General features: G+C 38.2%; 2 protein-coding genes across 2 annotated transcripts in view; one reads left to right on the plus strand and one right to left on the minus strand.

Annotated features, from left to right (window-relative positions):
- Positions 1–13,282, minus strand: part of LOC130920886 (WW domain-binding protein 1-like) — a 61,779-nt gene extending 48,497 nt beyond the window's left edge. The window contains exons 1-2 of the mRNA XM_057844414.1: positions 13,200–13,282; positions 8,981–9,061 (exon numbers count right to left, since the gene is read on the minus strand). The gene's annotated coding sequence lies outside the window, so the exon portion shown is untranslated. The remainder of the gene's footprint in view (positions 1–8,980; positions 9,062–13,199) is intronic.
- A 265-nt stretch (positions 13,283–13,547) lies between these two features.
- The window catches only part of mxd4 (MAX dimerization protein 4), a 62,639-nt gene continuing 54,360 nt past the window's right edge, over positions 13,548–21,826 (plus strand). Inside the window, exons 1-2 of the mRNA XM_057844416.1 lie at positions 13,548–13,773; positions 14,273–14,372. Of these exons, the coding sequence (XP_057700399.1) occupies positions 13,710–13,773; positions 14,273–14,372 (164 nt within the window). The 5' untranslated portion in view covers positions 13,548–13,709. The remainder of the gene's footprint in view (positions 13,774–14,272; positions 14,373–21,826) is intronic.

Consider the following 21,826-nt stretch of genomic DNA (forward strand, 5'->3'; position numbering starts at 1 on the left):
TTGATGCCAGAGGTCAGAGGAGAAGGGCCAGACTGGTTCGAGCTGATAGAAAGGCAACAGTGACTCAAATAACCACCTGTTACAACCAAGGTAGGCAGAAGAGCATCTCTGAATGCACAGTACTTCGAACTTTGAGGCAGATGGGCTACAGCAGCAGAAGACCACGCCGGGCGACACTCCTTTCAGCTGAGAACAGGAAACTGAGGCTACAGTTTGCACAAGCTCTTCGAAATTGGACAATAGAAGATTGGAAACACGTTGCCTGGTCTGATGAGTCTCGATTTCTGCTGCAACATTCGGATGGTAGGGTCAGAATTTGGCGTCAACAACATGAAAGCATGGATCCATCCTGCCTTGTATCAACGGTTCAGGCTGGTGGTGGTGGTGTAATGGTGTGGGGAATATTTTCTTGGCACTCTTTGGGCCCCTTGGTACCAATTGAGCATCGTTGGAACGCCACAGCCTACCTGAGTATTGTTGCTGACCATGTCCATCCCTTTATGACCACAATGTACCCAACGTCTGATGGCTACTTTCAGCAGGATAATGCGTCATGTCATAAAGCTGGAATCATCTCAAACTGGTTTCTTGAACATGACAATGAGTTCACTATACTCAAATGCCCTCCACAGACACCAGATCTCAATCCAATAGAGCATCTTTGGGATGTGGTGAAATTCGCATCATGGATGTGCAGCTGACAAATCTGCACCAACTGTGTGATGCCATCATGTCAATATGGACCAAACTCTCTGAGGAATGCTTCCAGCACCTTGTTGAATCTATGCCACGAAGAATTGAGGCAGTTCTGAAGGCAAAAGGGGGTCCAACCCGTTACTAGCATGGTGTACCTAATAAAGTGGCCGGTTAGTGTATATACTGGACTGTCTCAGGAAATTAGAATACACAATATTCTAATTTTTTGAGACAGTCCTGTGTATATATACAGGACTGTCTCAGGAAATTAGAATACACAATATTCTAATTTCCTGACTGTCTCAGGAAATTAGAATATTGTGTATTCTAATTTCCTGAGACAGTCCTGCATATATACACAGGACTGTCTCAAAAAATTAGAATATTGTGTATTCTAATTTCCTGAGACAGTCCAGTAGGGCTTTCAAAATTAATCGATTAATCAGCAACTTATTGATGATGAAATTTTTTTTTTACAACTGTTGTCATAATCAAAATGTAAATATTGACTATAGAATTGAATACGGTCAGCAACACATTCATGAACTTCTGCAGAAACCCATGCCAACAGGAAGAAATAAAATAGCTTGAAAAATGACGTTTTGGGCACTTTAAACCAAATTGTTGTGCAAACCTGGTAGAATGACTTCCAAGGTTGTGAAAAATAATATATAAAAAAAACAACAACAAAAAAAACAAAACAAAACAAAACAAAAAAACACTTTAGGTACATCTCTCCTTCTCATGCTTTAATGGTGCATTATTTGGCTGCATTTAATCATTACATATTATCAAATGAAGAAACATGTTTGGTTAATAAACAGTATTTGGTGAAATGTGGTTCTGTAATTAATTTTATTGTAAACAAAATCCTTATTCCATTATTCAATTAATTAACAGAAAAACAAATTAATCCTCTGTACCGCCTATCCTCACGAGGGTCGCGGGGGTGCTGGAGCCTATCCCAGCTAATTATGGGCAGGAAGTGGGGTACATCCTGAAATGGTTTCCTGCCAATTGCAGAAAAATCCATTCTAAAATATTAGGCAGTGACAGACCTGTAGAATTATTGCTAATACTATAGCTATAACTCATAAATTTATCATTCTCCATATTCATGATTGTACGCAGAATATATCCAGAAAATAAAAAATAAGGCTTGGAAAATTAAGAGTTGCCCAAAATGGAATTAATACTATGTAATTCTTTTACATGGAAATGTAAAGCAGACAGACTGCTCCATTATATATACAGTATATAGTATATTGACACAACAGTAGTCTTATAGCACTACTTTTTGGGCGTGTTGACACTTGGCTGGTGTTGTGGTTCAGTTGAAACCGGTGCAATCTTTTTACATAGAACCCGAGATGCATAAATTCACCCAAACACATCCATTATCTGTAGCATTGAATAAAAATGCCCCTTTACACTAGCAGCAGCCCAGTGTCAGAGTCAACTGGAAACACAAAAAATCCGGCACATCGCTTGCCAGCATGACGAAATACAAAAGTGCTGACGTGGCAGCATTCCAGGAACTAAATAGTGATCCTTTTTGTCAATGTAGTAGTAATGAATGTATTTTTTATTTTTGCACAACAATGAAAAGTGGTAGACTTTCCTTTGTCTTATTATCGCTGTCTCTTTATGCAATCCTTTCCATCCCTGTTAAACATCTTTTCATTTTGTCTCTCGTGGATTTGTTCATTGCACTTCATATTTGTGGTATGTCCACGCCTAGGTGCATATAAAATAAAATGCCCTGCGCACACTCTGTCAACGAGAATGCCACTGAAATTTACTGTCAGTCTATGTGCTACTACACTTCATTCTTGGACAAAAAAGGCATGTTCCCCTGATCACACACTGTGTGCCCCACTGTTTCAGAAGAACTAAATTACAGTAGATACTACTGTTATTGGATAAAAACATTTCTTAGAAAAAAAATATCAAATCAATAAATGGGCATATTCTGTGGTAATTGAAGATGCCGTTTTGTCCAGTGATTATGTAGTTTTACGACACAGTACTTTCATTGTGTGCTGCCCTTAATCTTGAAACCTTATTATGTCAGACCACTGTAATAGGAAGAATCTCCGTTTGTGGGTGTAGATTGTCAAACTGTGTTGACAAACCTTTTCCCACACAGCCTGTGGGAACATTTCCAGACAGTTACATCTGTAGTACTTCTTTAGCATATGACTATGTATGAGACACTGGATGCTTAAGAAAATGCTCTGGGACATGATAGGCTCAATGACTAATTACTGTTCGTGTCGCCTGAGAAAACTGTGTGGCGGATTGCATCACACTGAAACTAGAACTAAAGTGATGCCAAGTAGTAAACTACACCAGTTTATGTGATGTTACTTTTAAGACTAGAGGAAGAGAGTCCATGCAAACATGCCAAGACGCAGTACAGCATAAGTTTGGAGATGTACGAGCATTTTCCTAATTAAATCCCAATGGAATTTTAACATTTCATTTTCTCAAATGATTAGCACAGGTCTGGATTTAGTGACTTTTAATGTCAAGAGGGCATGTCATGCATATCCCAGCAGACTCTGGGTACAGGTTCGAGTGGTCGGCAATCGCAGGAAAGGTGGACCAACTGGTTCAGGGATAAAGATGAGCACGGAGGAAGGTGGAGAACAGACGGTTGGTTAGGGAGGGCGCAGTCTTTTTGCAGCCAAGAAAGAAGCATTGCAATGCCTGAGCCCCTACAATCAGAGTACGATAAGATGTAAGATGGAGGCTAATAATAGGAACATTGCAGTGGGAGGGATTTTTCAAATGATGCAAAACATTGCTTGGATTTCTGCTCTAGAAAAAAAATCCCCAATTACGATTGTTTTGATCATTTGATCACCTAAAAAAATCACAAGATGCATTTTTGGGGGGGAAAAAACAATACTAAAATCAGGTTAAAACAGAAATATAGCACCCATTACAATATCGCAGGTTCACGTTATACTTTTGGTATGTGAGATCAGTATGTTTGATTAGGCCATGGCTTTAAAATTGGGTTCTACAGCTCACTTAGGAAATATTGTGCCCGGGGATTTGGCAACTTAACTCACATGAATACATTTTTCCTAACTTTCTAGAACATCACTAGATAATATTCAAATCAGATGGTAGTCTAGGAGTTGGGGTTTTTCTACACACGAATAAGAAAAAACCTGAAGGAATAAATATGTATGCCTCTAAAGTCAGACAGAATTACAGCATTCAAAAGCTAAGCTCTGCAAGTATTAAAAGGACTGACAGATTGAAATGTTTTTTTTTTTTTGGCTTTTGGTGAAACTTTCAGACAAAACAACAGGCTTAGTGAAGTAAACCAACCATATTTTACACTATAAACACATGGGACATCAGTGAACGCATCAGTGAAAAGAAATAAAGGACTTTAATAATTACCTGAATATGCCAGATCATAGCAAAAATGCTAATTTACATCCGCAGTTTGGGGGTTAGGGTTTAACCCCAAATCCAACTAATACTTTTTTTGTGTGTGTGTTTCAATTAATTTTTTCAATTTTTATTCAGATTTGAAAGGATTACAGGACAATCCCTATAAGACACTTCTCCCCAACCCCCCCACCCTCCCGCGCCCAGCAACAAAGTAAAAATACAAATGAAATAAAACAAAATACAAAAAAAAAACAATAAATAAAAATAAAATAAAATACCCTTTCCACACTGTCACAGGCATTTACATCAAACAAATATTTTAAGACCATAAGCCTATAAACAGGATACATATTGAATCTGCATTTATACAAAAGAAATTTCATTTCTCTATCTTTGTTGAAGGATGATCAACGTAGTTCAGAAGGACCCCCTGTACCATGTAATACTTTGTACATCAGATAAGCCATTTCGGGTTTTTTAAAATTCTCTAGGCTCAATAAATTGTACTTTTTAAAAAAATATTACAAAAATGGAATGACATTGGTTTTCTGACAAAAACATTTAACAATTTTTTAAAAGAGCGTTTCTATGTTACTGCATGTTTTTTCACCTGACATTGCCAACATGTAATGCAATATACAATGTGTGATAAAATCATTGAACGCATCAACTTTTTAGCAGCCCCAAGTGTTATGAAAGGTATTTGTTTAAAGTTGTTCTGGTTGAATTTCACTGCATTATATATTGTATTAATGTGTGAGCAATCATGTGTCACTCCAAGGTACATTTTTCGGACTATAAGTCGCACCTGAGTATAAGTCACACCAGCCCATAAATGCGCAATGAAGAGGGAAAAAAAACATGTAAGTTGCACCGGAGTATAAGTCGCATTTTTTGGGGAAATTGACTTGACAAAATCCAACATAACATACAACACATAGAACAGATGTGAGGGCCTCCACCCCTCCCTCCTGAGAGCTGACCCACCTCAGGTAGGTGCACTTGTTTTTATCTGATTACAGGTGGGGACGTCTGATGGGTGGAGTGGCCACAGGTGCGGGCAATAACAATCAGCTATCTTTAAAAGCCAGTGGACACCATCACCTAGTCGCCCGATCAACTCGTCTGGTTACCTCCATCAGTTGCATCTCACCATTTTGACTCATCGTTTTGATTACTGGTTTTTGACTATTTTTGCTCTTGCCCCAGGACCTGTCTTATACGCGCCGATTGTCAGATTCCACGCCTGCCTCTTTCCGAGCCTCCTCTTCGCCTCCCGGCTAAACTACACCAAGCCTAACGTCACCCACCTTCTGCCTTGGCTCTCACGTCATCAACCTGTATCTTGTGTTCACCAATAAAATATTATTCATCACAACCGGCTGACTGCTTTGGGATCCCCCACTTGCTCACGCACCTTTAACAACAGATATGTCATCTTGAAAGACAATTTAAAATAAAAATACAATAAAGAAAAACATGCTGAATAAGTGTACAGTATGATAATGTTACATGATGCATGAACAACGAAATGCGTACGTGGCCGGCATGTTAACGTAACATAGCTATTAACAGTTATTCAGATAACTATAGCATAAAGAACCTGCTAACAAGTTCACCAAACCATCAGTGTCACTCTAAAACACCACGTGAAATGATATAATGATGTGTTAATAATTTCACACATAAGTCGCTCCAGAGTATAAGTCGCACCCCCCAGCCAAAAAAATGAAAAAAACTGCAACTTATAGTCCGAAAAATACGGTACTTGACTTCAGAGATAATTTGTTGTTCCTGTCCTCCCAAAAATTCACCTGAATGTTTGATGTCCAAAGGTCGCTTCGTGAACATCATACAAACAGTTTTAGTTGTTTTTAGTAGTAGGCAAGATTTGTTAAAGCCATTAATTTATAGGAACCATCACTAATGCCAGTGCAGAAGCTGTGTCTTGATTATTTTTTGCACTAGTGAAGATAACGGCATCATCAGTGTACAATTGAAATTCAGCATTTACACACAAATTTGGCAGTTTGTTAATATACTGAAGAAAATAATTGTGGGCCAAGTATTGACCCCTGAGGCAGGCCAATAGGGATATCTAGATATGGCGGAAAACACAGACAAGACTGAAAAAGCGGTTCCTGCTCTTGCACCCCTACTTGAAATAAACTGCTGTATTTGAAGCCAAAAAAAACTGCTGTGTTTGATAGAGCAATATGTCTATATGCTGCCATAGCAGATTCATGGCGCATTAAGTCCCCAAACTATTTTTAATTTGTCGGTTTTACCCTGGAAACCCCCGTTTTCAGACGTCGAGCAACCGCTTTTGTTTGAACCCAGCCCTAAAACGAAGGTAATTAATTATACTCATTATTCAAAATGTCTGTCATTTTTAGCTTAGAATCATTAATTGGTGTGTAATATTTAGTTTAAAAAAAAAACGACTTTAAAAAATTATTCACTCGCATATTTTAAACTTTTAAACAAACTACGTCACAATGAAAAAAATGGGGTCTGTAGAAAAGTCACGGATATCTACCTCATAACTATCGCTTAATTGTATTTTTTTTTTTTTTTTGTTACTGTCGCAATTTCTCCGATATGTTAGATGATAAATAATCAATCCAAAGAAAAAAATGGAAAAAAAACCAAAAAAAACCCACAACCTTTAAAAGGGTAAATATATATAAAAGAAAATGCTACATGGAGTTTTTGGATCGAAACAAGGTAAGTATGCGATAATATCTCGTTAAAGTCATGGCGTCTTTAATTTTGCTCTCGCGTGCTCCCACCTCCAGATAGTTTTTTATAAAATGCCCTCCGGTTCAACATTTTTCTTCCCCCAGAAAATTGAGATTTTAAGCTTTCCAATGATGTATCACACATGCATATCTGACAATTTTGAAAGTTGGCCAAATTGTGGGTCTCAGAGCAAGTCACCTGAGTGTTTTCCGCCATATGTTGATTTGATTTTGATTGATTTTCAGACAATAAACCGCACCCACTAAATTTCACATAAAACAGCATTTGCTTAATGTGGTGTGAGTAATGGCTTATAGTAAAAAAATGCCGATAAATTAAATGGAAGTTTGCAAAATGTTGTTCTGATAAAACAAATTTAAGGTCTCTCGTAATCTCCTATCATTTCTGCCCGATCAGCTTTTGGTGAGAATAATAACACACTTGGGGGGCATTGCTTCCCCAGGGACCTTAGGTAATTGTCTCCAACTCATTTCAGAATTTGCTGCACAGCTTCATAAGAATAAATACTGTTTTAACTACACAAAAAAGGAGAACATAAAAAGGAGTGGTTGGCAGAAAAAAAGTTACTTTTTTTTAACTCAAACAAGTTGGCTACTTGCTTACATGAACAATCAATGCAGGGTCAACTTCAGCTTTACTTGCTGACATAGGCTCGATTACACTGAGGTTAAGTGAGTGCAAAACCTGGGATGACGCCGCCTTACGTGACACTATAAAACTGGCCTCCCACAATCTTAGACGAGCAAGGCATGAACAGAGTTCAAAACACACAGCGCCAACGTCACTGCATATGTGCGACACAGATAAGAGGAGGGTTGTACGTTGCATAACTTGTCTATAATTACGGCTGGAATACCGCTTGAAATGCAGGCCAAACAAATCATCTGGTTTGACAGCTTAAAGAGCAATGAGTTTGGCATACAGCATGTCTACGAATACATACTGTATGCATATGACTCTCTGCTGCTGTAGTGTTTGGCTGAGTTGAACCAGAGAACAATATTCGGGGCGTATTTGAGCAAAAAAAAAAAAATAATAAATGAAATCCTCCTTAACTTGGTTGGAAAACGATTGGGCTGAATAATCAATAAAATGCTGAAGCAGTTTAAAGGGATCCACGGATGGAAAGACTTGTAGTTCTTAAAAGATAAACGTTAGTATGAGATAAAATATTTTGATATTGAAACCTCTCTTGATGTTTTCGTTTTTATTCAATTTCTATGATTAGTTTAACTAGTTGGTCGCCATTGTTGTTGACGTCGCAGGGCGGTGACATCACATGGTTACTCTGCCTTGCTTCCAGAGTACGGCTCTAGCGACATAAAACATGTCATCTGTTCAACCCTTTCAATTTGAACCCGAGAGGAAATTTCATTAGCATGACAGCACTGTCAATATTTCACAAAACGAGCAGCAAAATCAAAATGAACTGGAAAGACGGGATGAGAGGAGACGTTCTCACCCCTAGTTTTGATGATCTGCCAAATATAAAGTGTAATGTATAATGTTGTCTCACAAACAGGATATTGACTTATCTTTCCTTTAAATGTATTTTCATCTTAATGCTGGTGTATCTATAATCTAATGAAAAAAAAGGGGGGGAGGTTGGGGGTTAAGGGGGTCAAGAAAATGAAAATCATGTTACTCACCGCAGAAACATTTCCTGTGTACGTACATTGTGTTCTTATACGTTTATAAATGTTGTAGTCACTCGTCATAGACTTTAAATTGTTGCTGAAGGTTATACAGTGTGGGCAGGACAAAGATTGTCACTACATTAATTTTAAATTAATTTTTAAAAAATCCCATTATTAAACCTTTCCTTTCTGGGCATGACACACAAAAAAAACCAACATGTTCAGTTAAAATTAGATGCTTACTGAGCGGACGTCTCAGAATATTTGCTCAGCTCTCAAGACTGGTTCAAGCTCCAGGTTGTAGTAACTTGTTAGTCGTTAAGATGTTAAGTCACGTATGACTTGTTATAGTTATTTGAATGATACTATATGACTGAAAAATACGCGACAGGCCTCATTTAAGAAAATGCCTTAGCAATCAAATAACGATTGCTTAGCAAAATAAAAGATCTCATTGCAGCTCTGCTTACCCTTTGGTTTTCAAATTATAGCGGTCACATGGCACTTGAGGCGGGAACAGACTGTATTTCAGGTAGGAACATCTTGGATTTCTGGGGGGAGAGAGAAAGCAAAGCAAAGCAGGACAAAGCATCCTGTTACTGCTTGACAGTAAACAAAATTAAATGACATAGAATGAAAGTAAGTAAAGTAGTATTCTTATAAAAATGTCCATTGTAGTGCATAGGTCCACTGAAAGTTTAACACATTACTTCTCAAATAGTGCAGCCCCCCCCCCCCCCCCCCCCCCCCAAGGGGGCCCAGAGCGATGCCTGGCGCGTGTGACTTCGGGGAACATTCTTTTTTGCCATACTATAATATGGTGTAATTGCACATCCACTCAGTGGGTGGCAGTGGCGCTCTCATTTTCAGAGTGTGCACAGAAATTTTGAAACAAACAAGACCATACAACACAGATCACTGGCGATATGAAGAGCTAAGATGAGGAAATATGACCAAGCGTATGTAGCGATTGGCTTTTAGATTTGACAGTACAGTTGGAGGCAAGGAAAGACCAGTCTGTTTACTGTGTCTAAAAATATTTGCATCTGACAGCAGGAAGCCAAATCAATTAAAGTCGCTGAGAAATGGGTAGCAAAAATTATAAATAAACTTCTAAATAAAGATAGGTCTCTTTTGCATCCAATGCAATTTGGTTTCCGGGAAAATCATTCCACAGTTTGCAAACCGTCATTTTATAGAAAAGATCAAACGCATGTTGGACACCAAACCATGCGTTGTTGTGGTATTTCTTGGTCTGAGAAAAGCATTTGACACTGTAAATCAGGAAATTGTTCTGTCCAGATTAATCAATTTTAATATTTTCATTGGATGCAATTCAGTGGATAAAATCTTATTTAGAATTCAGGAAACAGTGTCTCCATTAAGAGTGTCAAATCAACATTTTTAGATGTCCCTGTTGGCCTGCCTCAGGGGTCAATACTTGGCCCACTGTTATTTTCTGTGTATATCAATTACTTGCCAAATTCATGTGTTAATGTTGAATTTCAAATGTACGCTGTTGACGTCGTCATTTTCACTAGAGCAAAAAATCAAGACGCAGCTTCTGCTCTCACGTTAGCTTTGGTTCCTATAAATGATTGGCTCAACAAATCTTGCATTCTACTAATCACAACTAAAACTGTTTGTATGATGTTTGCAAAGAAACTTTCAGACATCAAACACTCAGGTATATTTTCGGGAGGACACGAACTACAAATTGTCTCTGAATTCAAGTACCTTGGAGTGACACTCGATTCCACAGTCTTTTAAAAGCCATATTAAAAGAATATGTAATACTGTGAAATTCAACCTGAACAATTTTAAACAAATAAGATCTTTTATAACACTTGGGGCTGCTAGAATGTTCCTACACTCAAGGATTTTATCACGCATTGAATATTGCATCACTTGTTGGCAACTGGCGGGTGTAAATACATGCAGTAACATAGAATCACTCTACAAGAAACCGTTAAAGGTCTTAGCCAGAAAACCAATGTCATTCCATGTTTGTAACATTTTAAAAAAGTACTATTTATTGAGCTTTGAGAATTTGAACATTTTTAAAACGACTTGTCTAATGTACAAGGTGCTGCATGGATTCGCCCCACCTCCCATGTTGGACTTTTTTTTTTTTTTCTTTTAAAAAGGCTCGTAGTGGTCTCAGGACCAGGGCCTCCTCTAGAAGGGACTGTGAGGTCCCAATCAGAAAAACAGCCTTCGGTCACAATTCTCTTTCTGTAAAGGCCAGTAAAATCTGGAACAGTTTACCGCTCGGCATCAAGGAGTGTCCCACGATATGAACCTTTAAAACTCAGCTCAAGCAGTGGTTGAAAGTAAACCAGTCCTGCAGTCACTGACTTTTAAGTCGTTAGTAATCTATTGTACTGTACTGTTTTATTGTAATCTTTTGTTCTTTGTCTTTTTGCGTCTATGTGTTCCCTGCCTAGTGACTGCGGATGTAAATTAGCATTTTTGTTGTTGTTGCTATAATCTGGCATATTTACATCTTTTAGATGTTCATCAGTGTGCACTGTCCTTATTAAATGAATAAAATAAAAATAAAAATTAAGACGTCACTTAAAGACATTTATAAGCAGCTTGATTTTTTTTCAGCGAAAACGAATATTGCAAACAATCGTCCCGCTTTGTAATTGTTACATCAGTAAACCATTGAGCATTGTTAGCATCATATTAGGTGGCATACCAAGTTGCTCAGTCTAAAATAACCCCACAACATAGCAAAGGAGCTGATACTACCTGCATCAAGAATAAAAACTGCCCCTTTGTCCAATGGCACTGTCGATTTTGTTTTTTCGGTCAAATTGTTTGGCATATTGTCCTCATGAGTTAATGTTGCTAATCAATTTGAATTTATTATAATTTATTCAAATTGAATGTATTATTTACGTATCAAAAAATGTACCTTGAGTGCATTTTTACAGTTTGAATGTGATTTTTATTTTATTTTTTATTAAACTCAGGCAAAGTGATGCGCTTTAAGTCTTTTTTCTGTTACAAACAAAACAATGTTAATAAAGTTGTACCTTATTGTAAGTTTATCTATATTACTTTTTTTCTTTAATATTAAAAACAAAACAATGTTATGCAGAGGTGTACTTATAATATATATTTTTTTTTTTATAAAGAAATGATACTATTTACAGTGATGGCAGAGAGGTAGGGGGGTGAAATGTTTACGTCTTCCTGTATGTTGAATATTTATGTAGAGATAATTGAACTGATAACATACAACAAGTTAATTTTCATTCTCAAAACTGTCGCATTTGTATGCAATGACTGAAGTGCTCATCAAACACATTGGAGTCTCTTCTGCCACAGGAGATAACGCACTTATTGCAAGTTTTAATCTTTTCTGTTGCTGTACTCTTATTTGTATTTAATTTATCATATTTTGTTAACTCCAGTGTGTTTTCATTAGTGATTTGTTGGTTGTTGTGGTAGGAGGGGGCACCAAAGGGGTGTAGGGGTTTTCGCACATCACCTCCTTCAAGCTAGGACTGCCTCTGATCATAATAGTCCAACTTTAGTAGGGTTGTTTGAAAATTACTTAAGATTTTTTCCCGGCCTTACTGGTCATGCCATGGGCAAAAAACCTCAGCGTGGGGGCAGTTATCAAACTAGCCTGTGTTATAACGATGAAGTGGAGAATTGCTCCCTTACAGACATTCTCAGAAATAGGGAAAACATTGATAAAGAATTACTTGGTGATAGTCTGCTGAAAGGGCATAATAACTAATATGATAATAAATCTAGCGCGACAGTATATTGCCATGTAGAGGTAAGGAGCTGCATACTTGCATAACGTGACCTTGTCAAATTCTGTACATTGAGTAGAGGGTAAACAAATGGTGGACTAAACATGTCAGAACCATGTTTAAGTGACACGTTTAACATTTGCACACATCTCATGCAACCATTTAAGTTATCCAAGACAACAATTAGGACTTTGAAAGAAGCCTTGCCGCCTTTGCCAAATAGTGTGCAAAAAAACAGCCTAAAGCTACAGCTCAAAATGTTTGTTAATGTGCTGTTTCTTTAGAACTTTACATTAAACACCTTTGGGATTTTCTCAGAATGTACAACAATGTGAATCACCGCAAAATCTGCCAGCCAGAACAACACACATTTTAACACTCTTCTGATGAAATGTTCATACTCTCCTAATACTCTGAGGCAATCGTGTCCCTTGTGTGCACTGCCACCATTTATCTGTATGTTTATAATTTATAACACAGTTAAGTTGGCTTCATTCCAACAATTACAAAACATGGACTTCAGCTACAGTGGCTCATGAACTTATTAATATTTTGTGACTTCATCCAGCCAGGCGTTTGAAAATGAAATGCAATGGTCAATGTGAAGTCATTTATAAATTTAAAAAAGCTTTCTTTGTGGATAAGTTTAAGGCAATCATAAAAAAAAAAAATAATAATAATAAAAAAGCAGTCAATTAAACAGCACCATGCAGGATCAGGAGGGAAAGACACAACGATAGACATATCTGAACAATGCATGCATAAATGCAGCCTACAGCACTCTTCAACACTAAACTATCATTTCAAGTGTCCAAACACAAAAAACTATTCAATATATGAGGGGAGGTATTATTAACCTACACACTGTAACGTTGTAATATTTAAAAATACAATAGCAGGTCGCTTTCTTAACTTTTTACGGTTTGTGGTTTACTTCCGGTCTAAAGTCAAACGTCTTCTCCTGAGAAGTTTGGTATCCAAAACAACAGTGGCCAGTTCAGCCCTGTGAAAACGCCCACAATAGCTTCTAACCAATTACATGCCGTTCGTGGATACGTCACACCAACCATGTGGAAGAAGGAGGGCTGTTGCTAGGGTATGTCCCGGATTACTTTAAGTGGTGTCAGGCCAATCAAATTCCACGCTAAGACTTCCCTCCTGCTTATTGGTTGAAATCTACACTAAAAGCCCGCCTTTGCGCTTTCCCAATAGGACAAGAATGACATCATTCATTTTACTGTGTTTTAGTAGGTGCGGTAGGTTGTTGCTACTGTAGTTTGGAGTCGCCAAGACTCGGAACTGATTATACTGTCGTACACACACCGGACTTAAACATTTTTAAAAAGAAATTACATTTCCATTCCAACGCCTGATGTAAATTTGTTTATATCTCTATATATTTTTTTTTAAAAGACAAAACAAGATGGAACTTAATTCGCTTCTAATTCTGCTGGAGGCTGCAGAGTACTTGGAAAGAAGAGACAGAGGTATTTAAAGCTAAATTTACACGATGACAGCGGTTTTTAACGTTTTAACTCCAAAATGACCGAAATGCTGACTTGTTTTGCGGTTATACTTGACACAAAAACACAATTTTCAGGTGGCATTTTGGTGGTGCAGGTATGATGTCACTGTGTAGACAATGTGAGTACGTGATGCAAACGATGTCCAAACGGACTCGATATATTTGGTTATTTATTTCATTGTATTATTATTATTTTAGAAATGTGTAAGGGAAAATTTAAACCGTTTTTATTAATGCTTGCTTTAACTAGTGCTGGGTCTTGGTGGAGTGCTTTATTTTGGAGGAGAAATGGGTAAACAACGGCAACCTCAAGTTAATAACATCATTACTGATGCAATAATGACAGACATTAGTAGGATTTTCAGCAAGACAACACGACTCATTGATAGCTCACGTATTTACTATATTCCTTTGCAGCCACTTTAGCAAAAATGCACGTTTGTTTTTGTTTCTGTCCACAGAGGCAGAGCACGGCTATGCCTCGGTTTTGCCCTTCAGTAGCGACTTCTCCAGGAAGAAGACGAAAAGCTCGCCGATAAACAGAAAAAGTCCGAACAATAGGTACATCTACGTGCTCCTCTTCTTCTGTGTTTTTCTTCTTTGCATGTTGGGTGTGAGTGCTGCAGGCCGGGTGAGGGAGGGGGAGTCGCTGTTTTCCTGCACACTGCCATCCCTCTGCTGCCTGGGGCTTGGCTGGGCTGGGCTCTCTGTTTTGGTTTCTAATAAACACTGCCACGCGTACACTGTCAACTCCAGGCTCTCTGCAGCTCCCCTTCACATACATGCAGACACAAGCATACGCACGCAAACGACCTACAGTCGTTTATCACTTCTCCACCTCTCCTTCTTGTGGTTGTCCACTCTATGTGCAATCTACTGTACGTGCAATATATTCAAGTAGAGTACATGGGGATAAGTGTTACTTTTTCACCCATCCCTTGTGCACTTGTTGCAGGGGTGGGTCTTGGCGGAGTGCTTTTTTGTGCACTTGTTGCCTATAAAAAGATAAGAAATCAAGATTGATTCTGACTGAATGTTTCACCACAACAATATTTAGGGGTGTGACAAAATATCGAAATGGTGATACATCGTGATTAGGGGTGTAACGGTACACAAAAATCTCGGTTCGGTACGTACCTCGGTTTTGAGGTCACGGATCGGTTCATTTTCGGTACAGTAAGAAAACAAAATGCAAAATATAAATGTGCTAGTTGTTTATTACACCTTACCTTTGTGCTTTCAACAATAGGAACATTAGGCAATACAAAGCTAGAATTCTGCTCAAAAAGTAGCGGGTATTTAAAGATAATCCAACAACAATTTGCCTTTCAGACCCCGCGTATTGGTCAGCTTTCATTCTGAAAGAAAGAAGAAAAAAGAAGTCCTGTGCTAAAGAGAGAAGCAATCCCAATGACAAAGATTTTAACATGTATTTTACAAATGAAATGCCTCAGTGAATCATTTTTTTCTTCTTATAAACGGTTTTCAAAAGCTTTATTGGTGGATTTTCTCAAGTTAAAGCTCCATACAGAAATTAATAAATTTAATTGTGTAAGCAGGATATGTGTATTATTCTTATTATTTAATTATAGGCTTTTTAATTCATTTCAATTTATTTTATTTAAATGGGCTAATATTTATTTTATTATGTGTTTATATTTTACAAATGTGATGTAGTATTCATTTATATTGTGTATTTTATGTTGTATAACTTTAGTTCCTATGTGAATATTAGTTCCTACTTGTTTTGTTGTGGTAGGAGGGTTTTGTAGTGAACACGGGGCCGTGTTGGTTATTATTGAAGCAGAGAAGACAGCAGTAAATCAACAAAGACAAGTCAACTGTGCCCCGAACTACCACTCAAGAGATCTGATGGACTCAAAAAGTGGGTTACGATTGCATATTAGTTTGGAAATCGACCGGATCCACCGTATTTTTACACGAGTGACTTCTGGTCTGCCCGATCCTGTTTTGTAACGCAAAATAAACAGCAAGTGACCGATAAAATACCCCAAAATCAACAGGAAGTACCTGAAAATCAACATGTAAATGACCTTAAATGGCCCAAAATTACTCATTGCCTGGCATTGGCATTGGCTGCCACTGACGGCCATAGACGTTCAATCCGTTTTGAGGTGGGAGGGATGGCCCTTCCAATTCACAGCAGAAGCTTGTTTTTCTGTTTATTAGTTTTTTGCAGAATATCCTAGAATGATTTCCTGACCAATGTATCGATAATCGTTGTATCGCTATATCGTCAGATCATCGTTATCGTGAGATTTGTATCGCAAATCGTATCGTATCGTGAGGTACCAAGAGGTTCCCACTCTTAACAATATTCTCATGCCATCTTGTGCTCATAATGTTACTTTGACATTACTTTCTTCTGACAGAATTTCTGAAATATTGGCAAATTTGGGGTTGTTGTATGACTGATAAATGAACAGACATAATGTCGTCACTTTCTGTATTACTCAATTTTCTCGAGTCGAGTGAGTAATGCTGTTCAATGGCGTACCGCACGCTACACGTCACTTCCGCTCATTAATATTCATTACGTTAGCAACTGTTGCTAAGGGAGGACACGCTACAGTTTTTCCCCAGTAGTAAATGAATGGAAATAGTGTACGATGGAGATGTTTACCTAAGCCTACCAATTCTGTCCGAAAATGATGTCCCTGGTGCCAAATTTACTGGTAAAGATATGGAACAACATAAAAATGTTCTGTTTAAGAGATGACTTGAGTCTCCAGGGCTGAAAAAGAGCCGAGCTGATCCACACCTTTTTCCTTACGCCACTGACCTTCTCCTGTTTCAACAAGCTATCCTTTACCCCCATATGCCCTGTCTTTCTTATATATTATATCCTCTGGTTGTATTACGTCTCTGACCGTTCTTGGGGATAATTTATATCGTTAGTTTTGTGTAGCAATTGCAAATGCTACGCAGTGACGGCGAACAAACACTTTAAATTTTTTCATTAATAACAAATCTTAATTCTATTAATTTATTTACACTTCCCCCTTATTAAAGTTGTTTCTTTAAAACAGAAAAGGTAACAACGGTGGCAATCAGATACCACTTAAATTTTTTTCAGGTTATTCATTGTCAGACAGAAGCAGCACGGCAAAACGCCACGCTAAAAAATAAATAAAAAATATCAAAATGACTTACCTCTTCGGGGGACGCTGTGGCAGGCAATGGTTCGGGATTGTCATTTGTAGGACCATGACCCCCAACAAAATTTTTACTGCATATAAAGGTGAATGACTTCACCTTGCTGGCGTTAAACTGGTCTTTCGCACGTCCGCACAAGCTGATCCATTGTTCACATTTTTTCCTTTGAGTGTTTGGTTTCGGGAAACGTATGAAGAAAACATCTTTCATATGTGGAAGGTCGTAATGTCTAGAGTTGTTTCTACAAGTTCCATAGTAGTAGTGTTTGATCGGCATGTTCATTTTTGAAAGATTACTGGAAAAAACTAGCAGAAATATAATGATTTATATGCAAGGGTGTGTCTATAATGTCCCACTTCCGCTTTGCGATGCAACATCACAGTCTAAAAATAGCATTCGTGCGGTATGCTATTGCACTGGGTTTTCTCCAGGTACTCAAGTTTCCTCCCAAATTCACCAAAATATACATGTAATGTTAATTGAAGCTGTCTAAATTGTCACTAAATGTAAAGGTGAGTTTGAATGGATTATTTTCTATTCTTGTCTGCATGCTCCCAAGTATACTTGTGACCCTACTCAAGGTAAATGATATAAAGCATGGATGATGGATGGACAGATGGATGCATGGACAAACGGAGATGGACGGACAATGCACTAGTAGTAAGCACTTCTGCTCCACAAGTCTGATGTTGAGCGTCCGAATGGGTTGTGTTTGCAAGGTTTTTCTCCAGGTACATTGGAGATTAGAATGCAAGATTGAATGGTTGTTTGTCTATGTGCCCTGCAATTGGCCTGTGACCAGTCTAGGATGTATCCTGCAACTTGGCTAAAGTCCAGCTGGGATATGCTAGGGATAAGGAATATAGAAAGTGGATGGCAGGATGATCACAGCTCAGTTGTTCCTTTAATGAATTTGCATATTGACTCTGCTTGCATGAGTTTCATTGGATATTCCAGTTTCTTCCCCCTCATAATCCTAAAGACAAGCCGAATATTAAATGGATTGCCAGATAGTAGTGCCATTACGTATTTATAAGTGCAATGGTACCTTTACTTACTAAAGTCTCTACATACAGAATTTTAATGTTATGACACGCCTCAATGGGAAAATATTGCTTCTTGTTACGAAATAAATTTCAGTATACGAAAGGCAAATAAAAAAATAGTATGGCTGGTACTCGCAGCTCCCAGAGTTTACTGAACGTAACATACTTATAGCTGCTCGGCCACTGGCTATTTTTTAGCATTCCTGGCATCCAATTGGCTAAGAGGGACCCCTACTGTATGTGTATGTGTGTATCCCAGCGTCCTCTTCATTCGCCCTCGTGTTCTGACAGCTTTACATGAGTGTATTAACTTTATTCTTTATTCTTGTTTTTTACATTATGCACAGCTCGTCTTTTATGTTTATTGTGCAATCTAATTGTAACATGTATTTGTTTCCCGTTCTGATGCATTTTAAAACATTTATTTCTCAATTTTGGGGGGCTTGGAACAGATTAGGGCATTGACATGAAAAACGCGTCTCTACTTACAGAATTTTAAAGTTACGAAACTACTTCCTGAACCATTTAATTTCATAAATAGAGGTACCACTGTATGACTAATTATTAAACACAAAAAATAAAACTATTTTTGTTATATGATGGACAGATTGATTTTCAGGCCATACACTTTGAACCCACAAGCTTTATCCTACAATCTTTGCTCTGCCACATTCCTCTGGTACTGTCTGACAGCATAACACAATTATGTATGTGAGGGAGTGAGGGGTGTGCATGGCAAAGCGTTTGGTGGGTGTGGTGGCTGAAACGGACACCTACACACTTGTGACAAACACCAGCCCACTGAGCCCCTTGCACTAGACCTTTTTTTGCTCTCCCTTGGATCCCCTGAGTTGTAAACATGCTACATAAGAGGATTATAACAAAAATTGCAAAGAAACTTAAAAGGGATATTTGTTGAAAGAAAAAAATAGGCACAAACCTAAACCTGACTTGAAAAAAAGAAGACAAAAAAATAGGATTTACGAAAAATAGGGTATTTTGTGTTCGAGCTCTCGGTGCACACTGCTGCCAAATAGTCTGTGGCCTAGTGGTAGGGGCCTCCTGTCCTTTGGTGGCTGTAGACTTCAATGTCTTGTTGGAACTTCCCGTAAAAGCTGAAATGTTACTTCTGCATCGACAGCCAAATAAAAAGTGAGGTGTGTGATCGAAGACGCCTCTGTGTGAAGGAAAAGGAAAAAACCAAGACCATACTATAATAATTTATAATATAATAATATATGTGACTCACTTCCACAATTTTTTTGCTGAAAGCTATTGTCACAAATATCTGGCCATGTCGAGATATCGATCGAGACTTGAGACGAATCCCTGTCATTTGAACACAAGAAATAGTTGTTGCTGCATAATAACTAGTGGAACCCTTTTGGGGTGAGGAGAGAACTCATTACTTAATTGGTGTAGCGAAAGACTTGCAAATTGAGTCTGCAATTGGTGGTAGAAAGTACTGGCATAGCAAGATTTACAAGAAGATTAGCGAAAAGTCACAAGAAGCAGTTCGGCAGAACGCAGAAATTATTCGATTGACATCATGACGTTCTCTGTACATGATGTCATTGTCCATGCCTGGAAGTTTGGTCGGAACTGATCATGTATTGTACAGTAGGCTAGCACATATTGTTTGAACTTTGCCATCGCAATTGGCACATGTGCAATAGTTACATCGCAGGACGTGCAATAGTTTTTGTTTTATTGTTTTTTTACATATAAACGTTTGTATTACTTCATAAAAGCAGCAAGTGTGCAGATCCTAGATCCCTTTTATATACAGCAAGGCTGGATTAAACTGCATTATAAAAATTAGCGCTGTCCCCAATCTTATCACGTAATCGGAAATGGGGTTGATCGCGCCATTTTTCAGAGGATGGAATCGGGTAAAAAGGATCGGGTTTTTAATTTTAAAAATATGTTCATGTTTTTCTGCTTCATGATCGTACACCGCCAAAGCCCCTCACCCTCGCTCCTGCTAAGCAGTGCGACCAAATTGGTTTTCTTAGTCACCGGTGCAGCTGGCGTTTGGTACTAAACATTAATGATGATTGACATGTTTGTAGCTTTGATCTGACCAAAGAAGCCACATAAGCGCTACAGTCAAAGGCACAATTATGTTAATCATTGTTAAACTTGCAGCCCAGTTTGAAGTGTGCTGTGCCAATTCATTCATTGTGCAAGTGAGAGGCTGTTCTCGGCAGCGTGAGCGTCAAAGCGTGAGTCAATTGAGTGGACTCACTAAATTAAGCATTTAATAAAGACAGAGAGAGAGCCATTCAAGTTATCTGGTGAAAATTCTTGTAGTTTTAATATTGCAATATAATATCGCAATATATCGCAAACCCCCCAAAAATCGCAACAATAGTTTTTTTTTTTTTTATTTTTTTTTTTTTACCAATATCGTTCAGGTCTAATGTACAGTTCGGTATGCTCTCATATTCAGATTATCAGATTATTGACCTTAACCCAAATACTGGCTCATCTAAATGCAGCCACTTATATTTTCACACGATATTTTTATTACTCGGCCCAGTACTGTGGGATAGCTGAGTAAAAAAGGCTATTATCCCCTATAATGAAATCATAACAATATTGTCCCTCCATGTCTATCACAGAAACATGACATGGCAAAAGCAAGCAATTTTTGTATTAAAGCATATTAACGTTTAATGTGCTGTGTGAGAAATAGGACTTGATAATGATTTTAAACAGACACCACTTTTTGTATGTTGTCACTTGCATCCCTTGGAATGTTGCCACATAGATGCCTCGCGCTCGATGACACAGCTGTGGGAACCGCTGCTTCGCCAGCACGAGGGCCCTCAAACCGGCCGACAAATCTGAAAGGGCTTGTTGTATGCTTGTCACCCACGCCCACCCCTCCCACTACACACTTTTGTTGTCCCTGTTTTTGTTTTTATTGCTGTGGTATCCATGACGGCCACATCAACAAGAGGCCCCGTAGTGCCCTCCCTGGTCCGGGTCTGCATGTCTTAATGGAGAGGTGTGGTCTGCCTCGGAATAGCCCACCCGCTGTGGAATTCTGCAGCGTCTAGGCCTGTTGTCCACACTGCTGTACAGTCAGCAAGAAGAACACTTGTTTGTGCGGCAACGCAGAGATGTCAGGTGCCTTCTAGTTTGCCTGCACAAAAACAATGATGACTTATTTGAGTACGCCTGCTGGTAATGCCAGAAAAATCTATGATTTTGTTCTTGTCTTCACCAGTCTCACATTTTGTCCATCAAATGTTCAAAATATACAAAATGAATTAGGGCTGAACGATATTGGAAAAAACTGACATTGCGACTTTTAGGAGGTTTGCAATATACATTGGGATATTAAAACTAGAAGAATTTTCACCAGAACACTTGAATAGCTCTGATTGGGAAGACAAACTGAGTGAGTTTCTTCCTATAACAGTTACGTTATCTTAAGCCCATGAATCGCACTTATATACCGGTAGCTACTCTTGTTGCTAATTTTAGGGCTGAAGGTAATACACATCGGCTGCTAGTGTTCCTGTCCTAGCTCTCCTCCCTGCATGCATGGCCTTCCTGAGCCTTGTGTTCTCACTGGAATAGAGGTTGCATCAAGCTGTTTGTTGCATTTAAGTTGCATTTGTATTTTAAAAATAAATAAAATCAATCATTAAAATTGTATTTCAAAAATATTAATTGTTTAACGCTTACAATTTGAAAAGTGTGTGAATCTACAGTTGGGCATGGACATTAAATTAGTTTAAAGTGGCATTAAAAGTGGCATAAAATGAGATTTGCTGATAC

The sequence above is a fragment of the Corythoichthys intestinalis genome, chromosome 8 (assembly GCF_030265065.1).
Source record: "Corythoichthys intestinalis isolate RoL2023-P3 chromosome 8, ASM3026506v1, whole genome shotgun sequence".
NCBI lineage: Eukaryota > Metazoa > Chordata > Actinopteri > Syngnathiformes > Syngnathidae > Corythoichthys > Corythoichthys intestinalis.